General features: G+C 37.9%; 1 protein-coding gene across 5 annotated transcripts in view; it reads left to right on the forward strand.

Annotated features, from left to right (window-relative positions):
• PDSS2 (decaprenyl diphosphate synthase subunit 2) overlaps positions 1-19,159 on the forward strand; it is a 250,845-nt gene that overhangs the window by 135,836 nt on the left and 95,850 nt on the right. For all 5 annotated transcript variants that reach the window (XM_088023905.1, XM_088023906.1, XM_088023904.1 and 2 more), the window contains one exon: positions 6,181-6,379. In XM_088023905.1, coding sequence (XP_087880031.1) covers positions 6,181-6,379 — 199 coding nt within the window. The remainder of the gene's footprint in view (positions 1-6,180; positions 6,380-19,159) is intronic.

Here is a 19,159-nt window from a genome sequence, read left to right on the forward strand (position 1 = left end):
AGATTCTTTCATACTGTCACTACTTCTCTGCTATACACTAAATTATACTCTTGCATAATGTATCTGGAGTTGTTTATCTGATGATAAAATCTTAGAAATTGAGAGCGCAGTACCAGATAGTGGAATTGCAGGACAGATTTCAAAGATGACAAATCATTTCATTTCTATTTTCTATAGAAAAGTAGTGTTAATGGCAATATTTTTGTCTCTTTGTAACTGTTAACTGCCAGTCTAGGTAATTTTTTTTTTTTTAAATCCCTGAATCTGGAGTGCCTGGGTGGCTCAGTCGGTTAAGCGACTGCCTTCAGCTCAGGTTGTGGTCCCAGGGTCCTGGGATCGAGCCCCCGCATCGGGCTCCTTGCTCAGTAGGGAGCCTGCTTCTCCCTCTCCCTCTGCTGCTCCCCTGCTTGTTCTCTCTCTCTCTCTTTCTGTCAAATAAATAAATAAAATCTTAAAAAAGAAAATTCTCTTCTCTCATGCTTAGAACTAGGGATGAAAATTGGACAAGTTTTGGTGGGCATATACCAGTGTTTTTTACATTGGTGACTTTGGCCTTTTTTCCCTCCTCATCTACTCTTCATTATATAAATAAATATTTTAAATTATCATTGGTCATTATGACAAGGTGGCTCTGAGTTCCAGGTTTGTCCTTTACAAACTGAAAGTTCTTGATCAAGTATTTAACCTCCCCAGATCTGCTGTAATTAGAATCACAAGTAGATAATATAAATGAAAGTTCTTTGTAAATGGTGGGTACTGTACAAATTATGGCTTTTCACTTTTAGTATTACAATTGTTTTTGTTGATTCTGACTGTGTGGCATTTAAAGATTGCTATTTACTTAATGAATGCTGTTTTATGATTATAGATGTCTTTCTTAAAAGCTCACAATTATTTAGTTTCGGCCTTGGAGTAATTCAAAACACCTACAACTTCTTGCATGCCTGGTTATTATGTTCTTTCATAAGCTGACTGAATGAAACATCTGTCCAGTGCTTAACCCTTCCTGAGTTATACATTTGCTGACAATCCCATTGTGTGATTTTTGTGAAATGTGACTTTTTTATGGATTTTTACAGTGATTGGTATTATGGAGAACAGAATACTAATAAAATATGTTTTTATTCCTTTCTTTTAGTTACTTTTTTAAAGGATAATTTTAAATGTTAGCTCCTTTTGTTAGTTTTTAAATATTTTCTCTTAACTTCTCAGTAGTCTTCTAAGGCTCTATCGTTGGTGATTTTCTTTGGGATGTAGTAAGGTTTTCATCTAAATAATGAATTTACTCTTTAACTAAAGAGCTGTTTAACTCACTGGTTCATGTTCTCCTACTCCCCCAATTTGTAATCAAGTACTGTATGTCCACTGGGTCATTTTTACATATTCTTTTACTTGTTTTTAACAAAGGAAATTAAAAATGTGATCTTTCTTTTATAGATGCCAAGTTGTTTGGCTCCTTAATCTTATATAATTGTACCTTTATGTAATTATTGTGTCATAGTTGTTTAAACTAGTACTAAATTTTTCTTGAGAGACAAATTCTTATTCTTTTAGTTACTTTTTTAAAGGATAATTTTAAATGTTAGCTCCTTTTTGTTTTTAAATGTTTTCTGTTAACATCTCAGTAGTCTTTAGGATTAAAAAGTCTCATATTTATTATTTGATTATTTTATATTTATTTGTCTCCGTGTCTAAGGTTGTCCTGGGTCAAATGCTTAAATTTGACCTTTAAGTCAAGCCCTATTGTTACATTTCCCTTGGGCCTTTGTAATAGCTTCTTCCCTCACTGATCTCTCTATTCACCATCTACTTTTTCAGATTTTTCTACATATCACCTTCAGAATATTTTTCCTAAATCATTTTGGGGCGCCTGGGTGGCTCAGTTGTTAAGCGTCTGCCTTTGGCTCAGGTCATGATCCCAGGGTTCTGGGATCGAGCCCCACATCGGGCTCCCTGCTCAGCAGGAAGCCTGCTTCTCCCTCTCCCTCTCCCCCTGCGTGTGTTCCCTCTCTCGCTATGTCTCTCTCTGTTGAATAAATAAATAAAATCTTTAAATATATATATATATATATATATATTTATCATCCCTCCTTCTCAAAAACACTGCCTATGTAACAAAACACAGACCCTTTAACCTGCTATAATCTAGCTCCAGATTCCTACTTCTCACTTACCCACACAGACCCTATACTCTGACCAAACTGACCTCCTCACCCTCTGGTCACGTTTTCTCCTCTCGCTTCACCCAGGCTTGATTCCTGTTCTTCGTTATTCTGGGGTTCCTAATCCCTACTCTTCTGCTATTGTGTGTGCCCCTTCTCTCCAGCTGTAGAAATCATACCTGTCATTCAAGGCCCAGCACAAATTTACCTTCCTCAGAGAAAATTTTAAAATAACTGCAACTGGTGATCTAAGAAGCAGCCTACTACAGTGGAAATAGGTTGGATTTTGAAGTCTCTAACCAGTAATCTGTTGTGTAACAAAACTGCCCCCAAACTTGGTGGCTTTTAAAACAGTAAACATTTTACTTTTCATAGTTCTGTGGATTGGCTGGACTGATCCTCTGCTAGTTTCTCCTGGGTTTATTTATGTGGCTGCATTTACCTGGTAGGTCGGCTAGAGGGTGAGCATGTTTAGGAAAGCTGGGCTTTCTCCTCTCCATGTTGTCTTTCATCTCAAGGAGGCTAGATTGGGTTTCTTCACATGTAGTCTCAGGGCAGCATTCCAAGAGGGTAAGCCCCAGTGCAAAAACACTTACCAAGCTTGTTTGTCCCACATTTGCTGATATCCCACTGGCCAAGCAAGTCATATAATCAACTCAGAGTTAATCAAGGAGGAGACGTGACGTAGATGTCAGGAGGTATGATTGATTCATTGGTGGCCGTTGGTATAACCGTCTGCCACAGTCTACTCTCAGGTCCCCATGATTCACATTCCTTCCTTATGCAAAATATACTTACCACCTCCCAAGACCCCAAAGTCTCATATATTTCATGGTGTCAAGCTCAAGGTCCATGAGCTCATAATTTTTGTTAGGTCCGGTTGTGGATGTGGCTCCAGAGGTGCAGCTCCTCTTAATCCAGGGAACTAAAAGGATGAGTTATTTACCCCTACCACCACTACACACCTAGCATAGAATGGTGAGTTGGGAACAAGATAACCACAGTAGTCACTTCCATTAAAAGAAGGGAGGATTTGGAAGCACATAATAATCAATGGTCCATAGTAATTCTGAAATCCAGCTGGGCACACAGTATCAGAACCTCCTACTCTAGAAGCAAAGAATATTTCTTGACTAGGGCCCAGTCTTTTTCCTGGGAGAGGTTCCCTATTCCACTGTCCTCCAGAATCCTTTGCCCTTGGAACTATTTTCCCTGAACATTTTCAGTAAGAAACGATTCAGAGATAGCTACACTTGTGGTCAGCATAGCATAACACAGACTTATCAAATCCCTGTGTTATACACCTGAAATTAACATAACGCTGTGTATCAACTATAATAAAAAAAAAAGAAGAAGAAGAGGAAGAGATGATTCATACTTATAGCTGAGTAGCTGTCTCAGCCTGATTTCTTGTCCATGGAAAGTTGGTTTAGAAGCTCCTTTTTTTCCTTTGAACTGTCTCTTGTCACTTTTAGTTGAAGCTCATACAACTTCCTTAAAAGCTTTTTGGGATTTCTGTGAATGTCATAAATGTTCATTCCATGCCCTTTTAGGGGACATCCATAGTTCTTTTTTGGGATGAACATCTCTACTTTGAGTGTAAGGCTGCTGTGGGACAGTACCCTTAGAGTTCTTAGAAGATCTTTTGTCTAGCCCAAGGGGTCTGTTGAGCATCACCTTAAATTTTTTAGGTCTTTAGAAAAGTTCTTATAGCCACAGTTTTGATATTATCTTTTTCCTAATACCATTTCTTTCTTTTCTTTTCTTTTTTTTTTAAAGATTTTATTTATTTATTTGACAGAGAGCAAGAGCAGGAACACGAGCAGGGGGAGTGGGAGAGGGAGAAGCAGGCTTCCCGCCGAGCAGGGAGCCCGACACGGGGCTCGATCCCAGGACCCTGGGACCGTGACCCGAGCCGAAGGCAGACGCTTAACGACTGAGCCACCCAGGCATCCCCATTTCTTTCTTTGACAGGCTTTTTTCTGGAGAGACTGGAGATGTGGAAGTTTTATTTTCAACCTAGCAAGTCTTTTCTCCTTTATTGTTCCTCTAAATTGTGCTTCAAAACAACAGGTCTCTCTGTAGCTCATTTCTCTTGTACCTTGTCATACGCAGCTACAGTAATCCAGATGGAATTTCATCATTCTGCCTGAGAATCAGTCCCCTTATCCAGATACATAATTTCATTATATATATTTTCTATCTTTCAAGTTACCATAGGCAACAGTTTTGCCAATTGTTTCACTACCTTCTAACACAGTATGTCCCTTCTCAATCTCCAGTAACAATTGCTTCACTGCCTTTCCAGCTGCCACTAAGAATTTGCCGTTTCTTCAACTTTCCCATTTAGCCCCCATCATTCAGACTCAAAGCCATTGACATATATTTTAGGTTTTTGTTGAGCAGCACACCATACCCAGATATACCAGTTTCTGTATCAGATATCTATTGCTACATAGCAAACTACCCTATATTTAGTAACCTGAAACAGTCATTTTATTTCTTATCATTCTGTGGATTGACCAGGTGGTTCTTCTTGCCTGGGGTCACTCATGTGACTGCTTTGGACAAGTCTTAATACATAACCATTTTTCAGGCTTTGCTTATGTCACATTTTCGAAGGTCCTTTTGGCCAAAGTCAGTCACATGGCTAAGCCCAGAGTTGGTGTGGAGGGGACAACACAGGAGCACAGAAACCAAGTGGTATGATTCACATACAGTCATTTGTAACAGATTCCAACAGATTAACAGCTCTACGTTACTGTATGCCTTTGGGAAAGTCATTTATTGGTGTGGAACAATTTTCTCACCTATAAAAAGGAGTTAATACCTATCATAGGATGGTTATGAAATTTAAATATGCTAGTAATTGTTTGGGTTATTATGATTGTAAAATAATGCTTTTGTCAATAGAAAATGTACAAAGTATAGAAAAGTATAAGAAAAGAAACATTTCAGGCACCTGGGTGGCTCAGTTGGTTAAGCATCTGCCTTCGGCTCAGGTCCTGGGATCCAGGGGTCCTGAGATCAAGCCCCATGTCAGGCTCCCTGCTCAGCTGAGAGTGTACTTCTCCCTCTCCCTCTCCCTCTGCCCCTCCCCCCACCTCCCGCTTGTGGTCTCTCTCTCCTATCTCTCAAATAAGTATATAAAATCTTTAAAAAAAAAATGGAGGGCCCTCTAGGTGGCTCAATCGGTTAAGCGTCTGCCTTCAGCTCGGGTCATGATCTCAGGGTCCTGGGATCAAGTCCCCAAGTTGGGCTCCCTGTTCGGCAGGAGCCTGCTTCTCCCTCTCCCTCTCCCTCTGATGTTCCCCCTGCTTGTGCTCTCTCTCTGTGTCAAATAAATAAATAAAATCTTTAAAAAAATTTTTTAAAAAAAGGAAAGGAAAGAAAAGAAACATTACTTGACATCCCATCTGATACAGTACTATACTATAAACTTCTCCAGGGCTTTCTCTGTTTTATTTACTACTGTAGGTATATATCTTGGTTTTTATTCTGAAATGTAAGGTCTTTGAAGAAAGAGACCGCATTTTATTCATCTCTGTAAATCCCATAGCTTTGCATTGGGATTAAAAAAGATAGCATATTAAAGTGTTTAACTTAATGCTTGACATGGGTTATGGTCCTCCTTAAATTGGAATTTCATTAGGTACTAGTAAGGAATTTCAGAAATCCTAAAATTACAGAGGTGGGAAAGGTATACTGATAACAGAGTATCTAAATGGAACTGTAGAGGGTGGCCCCACTGGCAGCTTCTCTTTGGGGAATCCTGGTTATTCATGGGAGGGAGGGTGAGGAATATTCTAGGGAAGGAACATGTCAAGATCTGCTTATAGATCCCAAACTGCTCATTAGAGAGTCCTCTATTAAAAACGTCACTAAAAAGGAATAGTTTTAAAAAGAGAGAGCGAGAGAGACTAGTAACTGAAATATTTTACTGTTGAAAACTGAAGTCTGACATTACTGATGTGGTGGTATTCTTAACACTCAGACAAGTCTTACCTTCATGTTTCAGTCAAAGAAGTTTGGCAGAGATCACAGAACTTATCCATACTGCTCTCCTCGTACATCGTGGGATAGTAAATTTAAATGAATTGCAATCTTCTGATGGACTATTGAAAGACATGCAATTTGGAAATAAAATAGCTATCCTGAGTGGAGACTTTCTTCTAGCAAATGCCTGCAACGGACTAGCACTGCTACAGAACACCAAGGTAATACCGGGCAGGTTACTCATGTCTGGATGACTTTTAGGGGGCTCTGCTGGAGCTGTGGAGGTCTGTGCACCCTGCTGCCCCAGCTCCCCACATGTAGATGCTCAGTAAAATTGTGATGAAGATGGTGGCAGTGTCAACACCAGTAAAGCTGGTGAATGCTAACAAAGAGTTTTGAAATCAGTTTTTTCTGGTTATAATTATTTGTTAATTATAGAATACTGTTAAATATTTAGCACAGAGAAGATCTGTAAACAGATATTACCTATATTACCTCACCATCCAGAGATAATCACTGTTAGTTAATATTGTGATGGGTTTCCTTTCAAGCTTTTTGTTTGCTTGCTCCTACCTTTATATATGTGAGTTTTTTGTAACATAGGTGAGAACTTACATGTATAAGGTTTTTTTTAGTCCTGCCTATTTTTTCCTACTTCATATTATGATGTGGGTGTTTTCCCATGTTATTAACATTTTTCACAAACTTGTTAATGGTTGCATAATATTCAGTTATTTAGATGTAATATCATTTATTTAACAAATGTCTCATTTTGGGAACTTAAGTTGCTTCTGGTTTTTTATTGTCATAAATAGATCTGCAGTAAACATCTTTACACAGCAGTATCCCTCATTCCAGATTATTTTGTTCAGATAAATACCTAAAAGTGGCTCAAAGGGTTTAAACATTTTTAGCATTCTTTTTTTTTTAATATTTATTTTATTTGAGAGAGAGAGAGAGAGAGAGAGCACATGAGAGGGGGGAGGGTCAGAGGGAGAAGCAGACTCCCCGCCGAGCAGGGAGCCCGATGCAGGACTCGATCCAGGGACTCCAGGATCATGACCTGAGCCGGAGGCAGTCGCTCAACCAACTGAGCCACCCAGGTGCCCCCATTTTTAGCATTCTTGATACATATTGCCAAGCTGCTTTCTAGAAAGATTGTAGAGATATTCCTTATATATGAGTTTGAATTAGGTTTAGTTATAAAATAACAGTGGCCAAAACAAGATAGGATTTATTCTTTTTCATGTAAAAACATCCAGGACTAGGCAGGCTAGTCTAGGATTGATTCTACAAAGTCGGGAGCCAAAGGCATTTTCTGTCATCCTGCTCTGCCATCCTTACCTTACTACTGTATTTCTGGCCCCAAACAGCTGCCATCATGTTCTCACTCCAGTCAATAGGAAAGGAGGAGGAGGAAGACAGAGAAAGGCAGATCTCCTTCACCTGAAGGTCAAGTGAGGGTACATCCTGGTTTGCTAAGGATAGTCTCAGTGTAAGTCCACTGTCCCAGAATCCCATCTGTCTTAACATTTGTCCTGGATTTTTTAACAGAGAATGATTACTAATAATTCCATTAGGATGAGCCAGGATGGGTTTCATAGATGTCTACTTTATACTTCCAACCTCTGACTGAGTTTTTGTCTAGTGTAGGCTGATAGAATATGAGACCCATGTACAGTGGAGAGTGTTCTCATGTTAAGGTGATATTAAATCTGGAGGACAACCAGCAATAACTTACCTCTTTTCCCAACCCTTTCAGACACCTCCCAGTCAAGGACAGAACGCAGGGCAATTGCTGATAAAACAAAGTGCACTGACAGTCTAGGTTAATCGTTAACTTTTTCCTGTATCAGGTGTAGAAGTATTTGACATTGCTGCCATTTGATGTATCACCCAATTGTACTGTGGCCTGTGCATGGCCTTCAAGAGTTACCAAGCCACCAGGTACCAGTCCCAAAGCTCAGTGGGAAACATAGTAAGGTGGAAGTGGGGCATTGGTGAGTATATGTGGGAAATCAAGGCTGATCAGAGAGGGTAGAGAGTAGACTGAGCACACTTGCTTGTGTAATGTAAACCTTTAACTATTTTATTGTTTGGCAACAGTTTGTTTTTGCAATAAAACTTTTTGGCAGCAATAAGCTAAAAACTATATATTTCATTTTTTAAAGTACTGAGAAAGTTGATAAGGAACGTGTAATTTGCACAAAATGTTGACATTTACATCCACTGGGGAGGCCATACTGGTATCACTGACCACATGAAAACTAATCTGCTGAAAAAGTGAAGCCTAACTTTTAGACAGATGTCTGTTTTTCTAAATTAATTTCACTCATTTTTCGACTACAGGTTTTTTATGTGCGCATAGGAAAAAGTAAGCAGTAACTTTATATTTGTTGGCTCCATTGGCAGAAGAACTTTACAGTTAAGTAGTTCCAGTTTTAGTTGAGTGTCAGCTGGTACTTTAATTAAATCATTTTAGTTAATTCAGAAAAAGGTTTTGTTTTTTCCATCCGTTCATAGGATCAAGGTAAAGCTTTTGGAAGTATATTCTATCAAAGGTAAAGCCATTATGAGTGAGTTTGGAAATTCAGTTTAAAGTACAACATGGAAGGGGCACCTGGCTGGCTCAGTCAGTAGAGCATCCGACTCTTGATCTTGGGGTCGTGAGTTCAAGCCTCATGCAGGATGTAGAGATCACTTAAATAAAGTGCAACATGGGAGATAAAATTATTAGTTTACAATAATAATACAAGTACACATTTTGGTGAGGCACACATAGTGTTGTGGTAAAAACAGTGTTCTTACTACATTGTGAAACCTATGGAGTAGTTGGAATTCATTGTGGCATACCCATAATTCATAATCGTATCCAAACAAGTGTTAACATTCTCTAAGTTGAAATAGAAGGTATTGTTATAAAAATTTCAAGTATCTTTAATGTTTAAGTCTTTAAACTATAAGATTTTGAGAATTTTGGTGTTATACTCTGAGTACAAAAATACAGTTCAGCACTGCAGTATGTACCTTCTGTCTTTGTTGCTTATCATTAATCAGATTCTCAAAATCTTTATACCCAACAATGGTATTGAATTTTATATAAATGAGGCATAAAATTTTGGTGAACATCTTGCTCAAAATCCACTCAAAATCTTAAATCAAATGTTCAACAAATAGAACACCAAATGAAGCTTTTAGGAAATTACAATGAAAGCAATTAATGAAAATTCCATTGGAATTTTTCCTTACAAAAGCAAGGGAGGAACAGAACAAAATAAATGGTAAGATCTCAAATGCTACCCAAGATTAAAATTTACAGTTCTATAATTGTGATTTGGAATATCTCACCTTGCAAGAAGAATCTTTTGGTAGTGCTGCTATTTTGAATAAATTATACACACACGAATAAAATGAAATTTAGAAGGCCTAGATTTTGCAGCATCTAATTTTAGTAAAACATTCAAAAGAATCATAGAGGCAATTTATTTGACAAGCTTTGTCTTATAAAAATATTTGTCAAAGAAAGGTACTTTGAAGGAAGCAAAAAGACAGTACCTTGAAAATATTTGGGCTGGAATAGTTATACTTTATAATATTTAAAAAATTAGAATTGAGTTTCTCTTCCATTTAGCAGATTTGCTCACAGCTTATCAGGTAACTCAGAATCTGTAGAGTGAGCATTTCCTCAATTAAAAATATTATGGTCTACCAATAAGAATCAATTGAAGGTATCAATAATTTCAAATTAGTCATAAAATGCAACTACGAAGAATATTGCTGGCAGTTTAGTTCTTAAATGCTGTAATATATATATTATATATATAATTCTTAAATGCCATATATATGGATGTGTGTGTGTGTGTGTATATATATATATTTTTTAAGATTTTATCCATTCATTTGAGAGAGAGAGAGAGCGCAAGTGGGGAGGAGAGGGAGAAACAGGCTCCCCACAAGCAGGGAGCCCGACACGGGGCTCGATCCCGGGACCCCGATATCATGACCTGAGCCGAAGACAGATGCTCAACCAACCGAGCCACGTAGGCGCCCCAAAATGCCATATTTTTAAAAGCACATTCTTCAGGGGCGCCTGGCTGGCTCAGTTGGTAGTGTGTGTGACTCTTGATCTCTGGATTGTAGGTTGAAGCCCCATGTTGGGTGTAGAGATTACTTAAAATCTTTTTAAAAAATAAAATAAAAGCACATTCTTTAGAAAAATGCCAGTTACACAATATTAGGGACAGATATGCTAAGAAATGAGTTAAAGTATGTAAATATATACCAAGAATAATTATTCTACTGGCTATCTTTTTAATATTCAGATAATCAATACAAAATTCCTTTTTAGTTTTAATGTACATGGATATATGTTATTTTTCTTTCTTCTTAAATTGCAGTTTTGAAAATAGTTTTTGAGTAGAACTTGTTAACAAGCCCACCAACATAATAAAGTCATTTGCTAATAAATACATGTTTCAAAAATTATAAAAATTTCATTTTCTTAGTATTCCCTTTTACTCTCAAGTGTCCCAGTTTGGATGATAAATATAGTATCAGCACTTTAAAGACATTTCTCAGAAGTTACTCAGATGGTTCTGCTTACCTACTGGCCAGAATTGAATTATATGGCCACACCTACTTATAAGGGAGACTAGGAAATGTAAACTTTCTTGTGGGTAGCCATGTGTCCATCCAAAAATATGGAAGATACAGATAACAGATATTGTGAGACAAATAGCATTCTGCCCTATCTCCCCATCACACTTTTGGCTAGCACATATTTCATGAGACGGACCTGCTGATTTTTAGGGGAAAAATGGAATGGTACCTTTAATGTATAGTTTATATTCACATGGAAAGGAAGCCAGAGTAAGAAATGAATTGGTTATATAAAATGGAATAATAGAGAATCTCAAATCTCCCTCCAAAGATTTATTACCATTTGAGCATTCTTTTTATTTACCCTCAAATTGTTCTATTTTCTATGTATGTAGTCTACTTTGATGCATCTCACTAAATTCTCTCCTTTACTGGAATTCATATGTTAGTGCAAGGATGACTGATCCATTGCCTTTGAGAGCTACTCTATGACTGCATCATCCATCTTTCCTCTTGACCATACCTGCTATAGTCTGTGATGAGCTTTGGGTCTTGGAGAAGGAGGAGGCCTCAGAAAGTACAGGCTGCTGTAGTTCCTTGGGTGCCTGGCACTGCACATGACTAGCTCTAGTCACACACACTGGCCACTCATAGATTAGACCCCCACATACCTAGGAAGAGATAGTCAGGATTTGGTAACTAGATCCACATTTCAGTAACTAGCCCTCAGCCTGGCCCCTACCTTAAAACAAGACTTACTGCCTTTAGACAAATTTCTGTTTTCTGTAATCATTAGTTTTAACTTACTTTAAGCTATTCTGATGAAATCTTACATAAGGTTAAGAAGATGGTATTTCATACAAATATAATCATATTGTAATGACGTAAACAAGTATTCGCTTGCTTTCACCACTCACTTTATGGAAATGATGTTTAATGTGTTCCTTTTTCTTAGCTAGCTTGTATCATTCACACATCTTTCAATGCAGTTCAAGTTCAGAGAAAGTGGAAGCTTTACTCCCGTCAAAATCAATTCAGATTCATCGTTTGTGAAATCCACTCTTGGTGTTTTGCATTCAGAAGCATCACTATAAATGTTCCAGAGTCTAAGACCTCCACCATCTGCTCCATTAGGCACTGGATTTCAGTGGCAGTATTTGATTCAAAAAAACAAAACATAAAAAACCACACACACAAAACAAAAACAGCATATCCAAGCAACAGCTCAGCCTGAAGCTTCTCCGTGAAATAAGAATGATCAGGCATTTCTTTCCTCTTCAGTGAGCCCTAATACCTTCATGGTCTCTGCACCAGTTTGCACTTTAAAATTTTCATTTTATTGACCCTTTTTGGTGAGGAATTTCTTTTTCCTTTTTAGTCTATGGTATATTGTTTTTTAAATTTGATAATTGTGTGTGGAACTGAAGCTTTTATTCTGTTGCAACCATTCTGTTCATGCAAAAAAAAAAAAGGATCCTTTTGTCCCTTGTTCTTCAAAATTTGAAGGCTCTGTGAAAGTCAATTTCAAAAGATACTTCGCTGGATCAGTTCTTGTGAAAGGCCTTGAGTACCATGTCCAGGGGTCTATACTTGATCTTCTACAAATCTAGGCTTCTGGTAGTTCTCTTTTAATCATACTAGATGGTTTCCAAACCATGTGAACAGCAGTTTAAACTGAAGAGATTATAAGTTCTTGGAAGTCAAGAGTTCTCTTTGATAAAGCAAATCTTCCATACTCATAACCAATTCCTTTCATTTAAGTACTTGGCAGTTTATTTTTTTAAGGAAAGTAAAGTTATATCTCAGAAGAAGACTAATTTTATTAAATGAGTTCCCAGAAGCTTAAGTTGATTAAGGATAATGGTAATCATTAATAAGCATTTTTTAGTTGGAGGAGGAGATAGTGATAAATATTTCTTTGGGGCAGTATTAAATTTCTTTAAAGTTCTATACATCTGGTTAATATCTTAGTAAAGTTAGATTTCTGTTTAAAGATGTTTTAATTTTCTCTTACAAGAAAAAAACATTGTTGATAGATGAATGGATAAGGAAGATGTGGTATATATACCATATGCTATATATATGGGTGTATGTGTATGTGTGTGAATATTACTCAGCCATAAAAAAGAATAAAATCTTGCCATTTGTGACAACATAGATGGACCTGGAGGGTATTATGCCAAGTGAAATAAGTCAGACTCAGAAAGGCAAATGTCATATAATCTCACTTATATGTGGAACCTAAAAAACAAACAAATGAACAACAGAATAGAAACATTCATAGATACAGGAAAGAAACTGTTGGTTTCCAAAGGGGGAGGGGTTGGGGTGGACAAAATAGGTAAAGGGGATTAAGAGGAACAAACTTCCAGTTATAAAATAAGTTAAGTCATGAGGATGTAATGTACAGCATAAGGATCATAGTCAATAATATTGTAATAACTTTGTGTGGTGATGGATAGTAACTAGACTTATTGTAGGGACCATTCTGCAATGCATCAAAATACTGCATCACTGGGGCGCCTGGGTGGCGCAGTCAGTTTAGTGTCAGACTCTTGGTTTCAGCTCGGGTCATGATCTCAAGGTTTTGAGATCGAGCCCTGTGTCTGGCTCTGCACTCAGCACAGAGTCTGCTTAAAGATTCTCTCCCTCTCCCTCTGCCTTCCGCTCCCCCTGCTTGTGCTCACTTGCTTGCTCTCTCTCTCTCTCTCTCTGGCAAATAAATAAATAAAATCTTAAAAAAGGGGCGCCTGGGTGGCTCAGTTGGTTAAGCAACTGCCTTCAGCTCAGGTCATGATCCTGGAGTCCCGCATCGGGCTCCCTGCTCGGCAGGGAGTCTGCTTCTCCCTCTGACCCTCTTCCCTCTCATTCTCTCTCTCTCAAATAAATAAATAAAATCTTTAAAAAAAAATCTTAAAAGATCCTCTCCCTCTCCCTCTGCCCCTCCCCCACTCTCTCTCTTTCTCTCTCTAAAATAAATCTTTTTAAAGAAATAATTGCATCACTATAATGTATACTTAAAACTAATAGGATATTGTATGTCAATTATACTTTACTTAAAAAAAGAAAAGAAAAATTTGTCAGCAATAGCAGTGAAAAGAGAGGGGTGCCTGGGTGGCTCAGTCTGTTAAGCGTCTGCCTTCGGCTCAGGTCGTGATCCCAGGGTCCTGGGATCCAGCTCTGCATCAGGCTCCCTGCTCGGGAGCCTGCTTCTCCCTCTCCCTCTGCTGCTCCCCCCTTGCTTGTGCTCTCTCACTCTTGCTTTCTCTCAAATAAATAAATAAATAGAATCTTTAAAAAAAAAAAAAAGCAATGAAAAGAGAGACCACAGTAGTGAGGGAGCAGACAACTTAATACAGAATTTCTGTATATAGTATGTCAGTCTTTTCACAGTGACAGCTTTTTTTTGAAGGTGTGTATTTAACTTGGTAATTAAAGTTAGCGTATTTGTAGCAACTTTAATTTTTTATGACTTATTCATTCTACCAGTTTTCCATTTTTTTTGTGCTACTGAATTCTTGTCTGAATTTCTGTATTATGTGTTTATCTCTGTACTTCTCCTGGGGCAGACCATTAGATGAAGGGCTCTGCAGTCATAAGAAATTCAGAGCTGTTTTATAATTGCCAAGGGTAAAATCAGCAAAGTCAATTATTCTCCCTTTGGCTTTTCCCTGAAGATATTAGGGGTCTTCAAGGTAATTGCCTTAGGTAACACTTAGATTTTTAAATATCTCTAAGTATAGAAATTGATATATTAATCCTCTGGTAATTGTCTTCTTACTATTACAGCTGTTGTCACATAAATGTGAATTAACAAGATTTTGAATTCAAGAGTGAGTTTAAAAATTAGTGTTTTGAGTTTTCATTCATTTTCAATTATGGAAGCTAAGGTCAACTTTTTGTTTTAGTACTTCACTGTCCACAGACCCTAGACTTAGAGACCTTAGCCATAAGGTCTTTTTTAAGCCATAAATTCCTTGACTCCACTGAAATAAGTTGCTCTCTATTGTGTTCATGTAGAATATCACTGAATCCTGGAATGATGGGGTCATACCAGAATCTGAAATTTTAGTGTCTGAGCATCAAGCTATCGGTGAGACATGCTGAATAATTGGGGAAGAAACATGAAATGGAAAAGCACTATAATTTAGAAATCTGGCTGACCATTAGAGGCTTTTTTTGGGTTCCTGTTTATTTTGTAGACTGGATCTGTCGTTTAGGATTAAGCCATAGTACAAATAAGGCTGTGTGGATTACTACTTGTCATCTTTTTTAAGTCTTTTATTTTTCATGTGTAGTGATAATCCTAGTATTTAAAAAATTGAATTCACCATGCTTTTTTTTTCTATTTTTAAAGTAATTTTCATTTAATGGACCTATCACTATACGTCAGTTGGGAGACTGTGAGTTAGCCTGGGTCTTGTTTGAGCATCCCAGAACATTATCATGATGTCATTCCTGGGGACTGTTCTATTAACCATTAGTGATTTATATTTCTAAATAACCAGTGGCACAGATGTACTCCTTACGTAGCTGATGTATTTCCTTATGTTAACTTTGTTTTCCTAAAGGCATAAATATGTTGTTTACAAGGAAGAATTTTGTTTGTATAAATAATGCTCAATTTATGCATATAAATCTCCTCCTTTTACACGTCTATATATCTTAATAAAGAGACTGCTATTGGTTACTTGATATTTGTATTATTTGTTATATTAATTCTGCTTTCAAATTCATGTTAAAAAGTGAAACCTGGAGCACCTGGGTAGCTCAGTTGGTTAAGCTCTTGATTTGGTTCAAGTCATGATCTTAGGGTCGTGATATTGAGCCCCGCATTGGGCTCCATGCTGGGTGTGGAGCCTGATAAAGATGCTCTCTCTCCCCCCTCCCTCTCCCTCTGCCCCACCCCCCCCATGCACATGCACTCTCTCTCTTAAAAAAAAGTAAAACCCAGGAGTGCCTGGCTGGCTCAGTCAGTAGAGCATGCCACTCTTGTTCTTGTGGTCATGAGTTCAAGCCCCACTTTGGGTGTAGAACTTACCTTAAAAAAAAAAAGGGAAACCTAGAAACATGCTGTAGCATATGAAATTTGAGATTTTCTCTATCATACTCATTTATTTTTTTTCTAAGAATTTATTTATTTGTTTGACAGAGAGAGAGAGAGAGAGAGAGGGAACACAAGCAGGGGGAGTGGGAGAGGGAGAAGCAGGCTTCCCGCAGAGCAGGGAGCCCAACTCAGGGCTCGATCCCAGGACCCTGGGATCATGACCTGAGCCAAAGGCAGACGCTTTAACAACTAAGCCACCCAGGCGCCCCTCATACTCATTTAAAATAGACATTATGACCTTGTGTGCACTATTTTATTTGTGGAAATTTTTTTTTTTTTAAAGATTTTATTTGTCAGCGAGAGAGAGCACGTGCACAAGCAGGGGGAGCGGCAGGCAGAGGGAGAACCAGCCTCCTCGCTGAGCAGGGAGCCCAATATGGAATGCGATCCTAGGACCTTGGGATCATGACCTGAGCTGAAGGCAGATGCCTAACCGACTGAGCCACCCAGGCTTCCCTGTGGAAATTATTGATTAATATCTTTTAGCCTCTTTAGTCTCACACTCAAGATTAATGTTCTTTTTCTACATATAACCCACTCAAGTATAGGTTTTCATGACTAGAGTAAATGTGTGCAGAATGTAATTTACTCATGACTGAGTAAATGTGGTGCATTTGTAAATATATATACAACATATAACAACAACATATTGTTATATGTTGTAACAATAAAGGCATCTGCCTATCAATTAAAGAAGCCAAAATGCTATCTTAAAATTACAATTGCAAAATCCCCCAATTTTTACAGTTTATCATTTACTAATATAGCTACCTATTAAACAAACACTATATCCATTCTGAGCCACTTCCTTGATCTTTAAGGCAAAAGTGATAAATGATCAGAGTTTGAGAAGTGTACTAGAAACAAGACAATATTATGTTCTTTTAAAATTTACGATCTCATTAAAAACTTGAACTTTGCCCTTTTGGTGCCGTAGAACAATGGAATGAAGTGTCTTTTTGCCGTAAAAAGGTCAAATGCCATCATGCAAAATGGACACTTCTCTGAGTGTCTGTCAGCTAGAAAGTTGATGACGTGGAAGGGAATTTCTTCTATCTGCCTGGCATTCAAAGAAGCCCATTAAAAGGGTGCCTGGGTGGCTCAGTTAGTTGGGCGGCTGCCTTCGGCTCAGGTCATGATCCTGGAGTCCCAGGATCGAGTCCCACATCGCGCTCCCTGCTCAGCGGGGAGTCTCCTTCTCCCTCTGACCCTCTTCCCTCTCGTGCTCTCTATCTCTCATTCTCTCTCTCTCAAATAAATAAATAAAATCTTTAAAAAAAAAAAAGCCCATTAAAAAAAGGCTGTGTTCTACAAAAATATATTCTCTAAAATGGGTAGAGTTGAACCCCACACCATGGCCATGAGAGGTAGATATATATTGATTATGGCAATTTTATAGTATACTTTGTCACCTCAATTTTGTAAATCCCTTCCAGAAAGAAAATTAATCAAGCCAGCTTTTTTTTCCTCTCCATTTTCACTGGCGTAAATTGCTATTTCTCTAAAGCCAGAGGGAGAAAAAAAAAAATCTTAAAAAAAAATCAGCTCCAGTTCTTCAGTAATCTTCCTTTTGCCTTTCTAATGATTTTACTAAAGGAACTTCCTGAGTCAGTTAACAAAAGTACTGGGTAGATGAGCCACTGATTCCTTCCTCTGCATTGTCAGCTGCCTGACCTCACATCTCTTCACTCATCCTTTCTTTATCCCGGAGATTTGTCCTCAGTGCCTCTTTCTTTGTTTCTTATTGTTCACAAATCAGTTAATTTCATCTCAGGCAATCCCCAGAGTGTATACACATCCTCTTCAAACCTTTTCTTCCCATTTTTCATTCTTTATCTTTTTACCTGTTATTTCAGAAAAATGGTTATCGGTCTTTGTGCCTTCTCTGTGTTCTTTTCAAAGGAAAACTTTACTTAGGAGTTGACAAACAGCGTAAAGCTTGGAATGGTCTTTTGTTAAGAATAAGGAAAATTATATAATTAGAAATGAAATAGGTATGAGAAAGAACCAGTGTCTCTACCCTCATTTTCTTATTAAACCAAATTTCCCTATAACTGTCAATGTTTAAAGTCCATTTAAAAAATATTTCCTATTTCGTTTTGTTTTCCTGTTTTGTTTAATTGCAAGTGTTATAAGATTGTGGTTTTCTATTTGATTTTCAATTATAAGTATATAGCATTTCTAATGTTATGGGTTGTCCTGGGAACCTACCCACCATTTACAATCTCGGATGTTAGGAAAATGAGTTATGAGCTCCAAACAACTGACTTACAGATAAAATTCCAAAATGTGGTGCATTTGTAAACTGGTGTCTGGTTTTATAAGATTGATACCAGATTTAAAGCCCATAAGCAAAAGAACAGGTAAGAGCATTCAAAAGGATCCATGTGACTGCTTATCATTAGTAGCCACATATAGCTCAGTTGTGTTGATATTATTTTGGTTTTAGCATTTCCATCATTTTCCTGATTCCTCAGAGTTGTGAATACTCATGGAAAAAATTCACTCTAAGCCGGGCGCCTGGGTGGCTCAGTTGGTTGAGCGACTGCCTTCGGCTCGGGTCATGGTCCTGGAGTCCCAGGATCGAGTCCCACATCGGGCTCCCTGCTCGGCGGGGAGTCTGCTTCTCCCTCTGACCCTCCTCCCTCTCATGCTCTCTGTCTCTCATTCTCTCTCTCGCAAAAACAAACAAACAAGCAAAAACAAAACAAAACAACACGAAACAAAATCTTAAAAAAAAAAAAATTCACTCTAAGCCAAAGTTGGCTTATGGGGCCTTAACCCAGGAGCAAATTTTATTTATTTAGCAATAGTGATTGGGGAAGAGCCCTTTCCTGGCAGCTAATGACCTACTGGAGGACTTGAGTGCCCAAGGCAAAACTGAAGGCCATTAGCCCAACAGGCCATTAACTGACAAATGCCTGACCCTGAGGTCATTTCTGATATTGTAAACTATGAAAACATTAAAGTGGGTTTGTTGGAAAGTATGGCTGTGCCAAGGAAGTTTCTTTTTAAACATTTTGGAAAATGCATTGTTTGTTGTTATTCATGTGGCTTAATTGTCTTTGTTCTGGGGTCATTTTCACTGTGCATATCAAGTCAGTCAGTCATCAGTAAACACCAAAACTATACTGTATGGCCAATCTTTGATTTTTAAAGGACAGTTTTCCTGTTTAGAATATCAGATTCACTGTGTTATTCCTAAACAGCTGCAACTTTCACCTCTGTGTGGATCACTTATGTTTTCATGATGTGTTGAGCTATATGTATAGTGCTTATCTATTTTATACTTCTC

Source organism: Eumetopias jubatus, unplaced genomic scaffold (assembly GCF_037043125.1).
Source record: "Eumetopias jubatus isolate StellerSeaLion01/CBP00866 unplaced genomic scaffold, mEumJub1_p1.0 scaffold_6, whole genome shotgun sequence".
In the NCBI taxonomy this organism is placed as follows: Eukaryota; Metazoa; Chordata; class Mammalia; order Carnivora; family Otariidae; genus Eumetopias; species Eumetopias jubatus.